This window comes from Fulmarus glacialis, unplaced genomic scaffold (genome assembly GCF_000690835.1).
Source record: "Fulmarus glacialis isolate BGI_N327 unplaced genomic scaffold, ASM69083v1 scaffold25193, whole genome shotgun sequence".
NCBI classification, from domain to species: Eukaryota; Metazoa; Chordata; class Aves; order Procellariiformes; family Procellariidae; genus Fulmarus; species Fulmarus glacialis.
Genome location: NW_009202689.1, coordinates 679 through 4,790, shown reverse-complemented (window position 1 = coordinate 4,790; position 4,112 = coordinate 679). Strand labels below are relative to the sequence as shown.

General features: G+C 53.7%; 1 protein-coding gene across 1 annotated transcript in view; it reads right to left on the bottom strand.

Annotated features, from left to right (window-relative positions):
• Positions 1-1,308: 1,308 nt before the first annotated feature.
• Positions 1,309-4,112, bottom strand: part of NCDN (neurochondrin) — a gene marked incomplete at its 3' end in the record, with an annotated part of 3,381 nt that continues 577 nt past the window's right edge. Inside the window, 5 exon segments of the mRNA XM_009574386.1 lie at positions 1,309-1,768; positions 2,057-2,196; positions 2,419-2,643; positions 2,818-3,044; positions 3,266-4,112. The exon segment at positions 3,266-4,112 is cut by the window's right edge and continues 26 nt beyond it. Of these exon segments, the coding sequence (XP_009572681.1) occupies positions 1,309-1,768; positions 2,057-2,196; positions 2,419-2,643; positions 2,818-3,044; positions 3,266-4,112 (1,899 nt within the window).

Here is a 4,112-nt window from a genome sequence, read left to right as displayed (position 1 = left end):
CCAGACTCAGCCCTCCTTTTCAGACAGCTCCTCGCTTGATTTTCTCTCAATCAGAGGATTCCGCAGCCCCCCGAGCACGCGTTTTGAAGGCAACCAGGATCATGCCTTGCTCTGCCCGGCTTGGCAGGAGGGCCGGTCCCCGGCGAGCCCGCCGCTCCCGAGAGCTCCTCGGCTGACACCTGCTGGAAGAGCCCGGGCCCGGCTGCAGCCCGAGCAGGGAGCTCCGCTCCGGCCCGAGCCACCCTCCGGCAGGCAGGCTGCGAAACACCACCCCGTCCCGGCTGCTCTTTCTGGGGGGTTTTACGCTCGGGCTCACGGGGTACCCGGGAGCTGGCAGCCCAGGCTGCAAAGCCAGCGGTACAAGTGGCTTACTCCCCCATCGTACGTGTGGCCTTTCTCTTCCGTAAAGGAAAGCCCTCCTCGGTCTGCAGGGAGTCAGCGAGGTGTAGTTCACGCATTTCTGCTTTCACAATCCCTACCCGAAGGCTCTAAAGGGAGCCAAGGCCTTTGCAGGTTGAACCCCTCGCCTTGCAAGAGTGGAAGACTCCCCCTGTACATCCCATCCCTGCAGCGAGAGGGAGCCTGAGCAAATACAAACCCTCGTGGCGGTGCCTTGGCGGGTGTTTCACAGGGCAACACAGGCAACAGCAAGTGGGGCTGTGAGGGTTTTCTAGGCGTGAATTTGGGATGATAGTACCAGTCGTGGATACGAGCAGGGGGGTCGTCCCACAGCACGGTTAAAGGGCCTTGGTGCAACGTCACCCCAGAAGGGGACAGGTCTGTGCCAAGTTACAGAGTTATTCTCACTGCTATCGGTAAATTTTAAAGCTCTTTCTGTTCCTGCCTTTTGCAGCCTTCTACGTGTAATGCCAAGTGACTTTACTAACATGTGCAGGCCTCTGACAGAAAATAAGGTGACATCCTGAAGGGCTTACTGTGACAAAATTGGGAGAGCGTGTTAAAGGAAGAAGCAGGCAACCTCTCGGGGCCCTGGGCAGAAACAAATCCCAACACTGCAGGAGTTTGAAAAACAAAGCAACAGAAAACATCTTTAATAATAAAAAGTACTTTTTTCAAAAAGAAATACTGACAGAAGGTCAAGCAGGTGCATGTTGAAATGTTCTGAGGCAGCAACGGTTCTGCACGTCAGGCTGTGGACAGTGCAAATCCCGCTGAGCTCTGCTGCATCACACCAGTTTCATAAAGTTTGGTCATTTAAATTTTTTTTTTTTGTCCCCATCTGGCACCAAAGGGTGCGTGAGGAAATGTTGAACACATCTTGTGCAGGTGTCTGGCTTCATTTCCCACAGCAGGGTGCTGCTGGCTCTTCACTGCTCAGACAGACACTGTTCCAAAGCTGCCATACCGTAAAGGTTGGCCCACTCCCTGCCGTGGTGTGACAGGATGACGTCCCTGCACGGCTTGCTGGCTCTGGCCAGCTCTACCAACACGCCCTGGAAAGCGGCGACAAGCTCAAAATCCACCGAGGCTGGAGTGACGCGGGTCAGTAACTCCGAGAGGCCTTCCAGCCACCGCGCCTGGAGGACGGCTGGCGGCAGCCAGGGGAAAAGCGGCACGCAGCCGGCCAAGGCCTGCATCCCCAGGAACCAGAGCTCACGGACGTCAGCCCAGGCACTCGCGTAGGCGGGCGACACGGCCGCAGCCAAGCCGTTGCTACCGGGGTCTGCTTGGGCGGTGTGGGCCTGTGATAGGAAGCGAATGGCGGCTCCGAAAAACTCCTTGGCAGACTGGGTCCCCTGGAGAACTGGAAGAAAAAGGAAATAATGACTGGATACAGAGCTCACTCGGCCAAAGGAGGGACCCTTCGGTGGGTCTGTCTGCAGAATACCATCCTCCTGCCCTAGAAATCTCTTAATTCCAGCCCATCAGCCTACTGAATTTTCTGCATATTCCTTGCTCCTCCAGGTTTTTGGTTTCATCGCTTTTCCAATGACAGAAACTGGACCTGTTTCCCTTGTATTGCTTTCTCCAGCCCAACCAGCCAGACCTGGTCTCTGCCCATGCAGAGCAATGTGCAACTTTGCCAGTGGGAACTCTTTTTTTTTAAGGATCCTGGCCATCATCAGGCCCAGAGTGGCAATGTTCGCTGCTAGAACCAGGTGATCTTTCTGGGGCAGCAGAAGCGGAAGAGACTTCAGCAACATGTCCATCAAGGAGGAAAAGGTTTTGTCTCGCCTAGAGAGAAAGCAAACCCTGAGACACATTTCCTGAGCAGAGCCAGAAGCACCTGAAAATGCTGAGGTTAAATGCAGCACCAAAAAAGTAACGTAACTGGTGTTGAAAAGGGCACATCCCGTTTTCAGCATGGTGTCTTAAAAGATCCTGCAAGCTCATTTCACAATGCACCCTCTTTCTCCCCACTGACAATCTTAAAGCAAGCTCCTGCGGCTCTGTTACCTGATAAGGTCCGGTGCAGTCACGACCAGGTTAAGGAAAATCCCACACGCAGTCTGTAGACTCATTTCAGTGCTTGTCAGGGGAGTCAGGGACCCAGGCTCGGAGGTCAGCACCTCCCACTGATGAAGGAAGTACTCACACAGCAGTGCTGGTGCCCCTTCTGAGACAAGGATGTCCCGGGGCCTGTCCTCTGCTGTTAAATGGCAAAAGCCAGGTAGCAGAAATCTGGAAGGGAAAAGAAATTGGGAACGTGAGGTAGAAAGGGTCTAAGCCCTGCATTTACATCCAACTGAGGGAAAAAAGAGCCATGGAATTGGTACTGCAGGGAGAACGGAAAATAGAAAAAGCTTTGAGTAGGTTTGTGCTAAAATGCATCAACTCTGTGCTTAAAATACACACCTCAGAGCATCCTGGGGTAAGCCAGAGCCCTCAGTGCTCATCAGCTCTGGCTGGGGAAGACTTGCAGCTGGGCTGCCCTCTTTGAAAAGCTTCTTGGCATAATGAACAAGGAAAGGCAAGAGCTCACAGATTTCCTGCTTGAGGGAGGATGTCTCTTCTGCCATCCAGGCTCCAAGGATTCGAACAGAAGCAAATATGAAAGGATCTTGTAGCTCCTCCTGTTTAACCTGAATGAAGAAGCAAGCAGACAGAAAATGACACGTTAGGGCTGCTGTCCTATCGAGCTACCACAGGTATGAAAACCACAGTGGGGCAAGATGCACATTTTGCTCTACACAGCTGTGGCCATGGGCTGCTGAGCGCCCACTAAGGGTCCCAGTGAACAGCGATCGAAGCCTCCCAGAGAAACCCACAAAAACATGCTCTTTGCCTGAAAGCCCTGCATTACCTGTCTCAAGTAGAATATTACAGCTCCGAATGCCTCCTCCATGATCCTCATGAGCTGCATTTTCTGCACCTCTTCTAGCAGCGGTTTTTCTTCTTTCAGGCACTCCTGGATCCCCATCTCAATAAGGACATAGCAGGCTGTTACCACTTCTTTCTTCCCCTCTGCCTCCAAGGGATCTGGCTCCTCTAGAGTCAGGCGGACCTCCACACAAGCCAAGTTCACCAGCAAGGCCAGGAACTTGCTTCCAGCACTCCCTGCTGGGATCCACTCTGACCCACAGGCCTGCACGAGGCAGGCAGCAAGCTTCAGAGCAGGGTCCCGCTGCGACTGGCTGAGTTTACTGCCCAAGATCTTAGCCAGCCCTTTGTAAAGTCTATGGAGGCACTCACAGCCCTGCGAGTCCTGTGTGAGGGGTGGTGACAGGGGGACGAAGTGTGGCAGAACTTCACACAACTCAAATTTGGTCATGTCTTCAGCCCTGAGAAAATCATCGGAGAGCTTGCTCAGCACGGCCAGGAGGTGTGGAGCGTCTCTCTGCCAGCATTTTGCCTCTGCTATGGCCAACAGCCCCAAGAGCAGCGTCAAAGCACGGTCAGAGCCATAACTGCAATTCACGTAGGCCTGGCACAGGGCAGACACCGTCCCTTTGATCACCAATTCTCTGGGGCCCCTGGTAGTGGCCATGACAGCACTCAGGCACTGGTATACATCGTCGATCATGGACGTGCTGTCCGGATTGCAGGGGGAAACCAGGATGTCATTGAAGGTTGGGATTTTGTTCAGGATCTGGGAGTGACCAGCTAACTCTGGATCGGTGCAGAAACATGCCAACAGAGTAAGGCCCAGT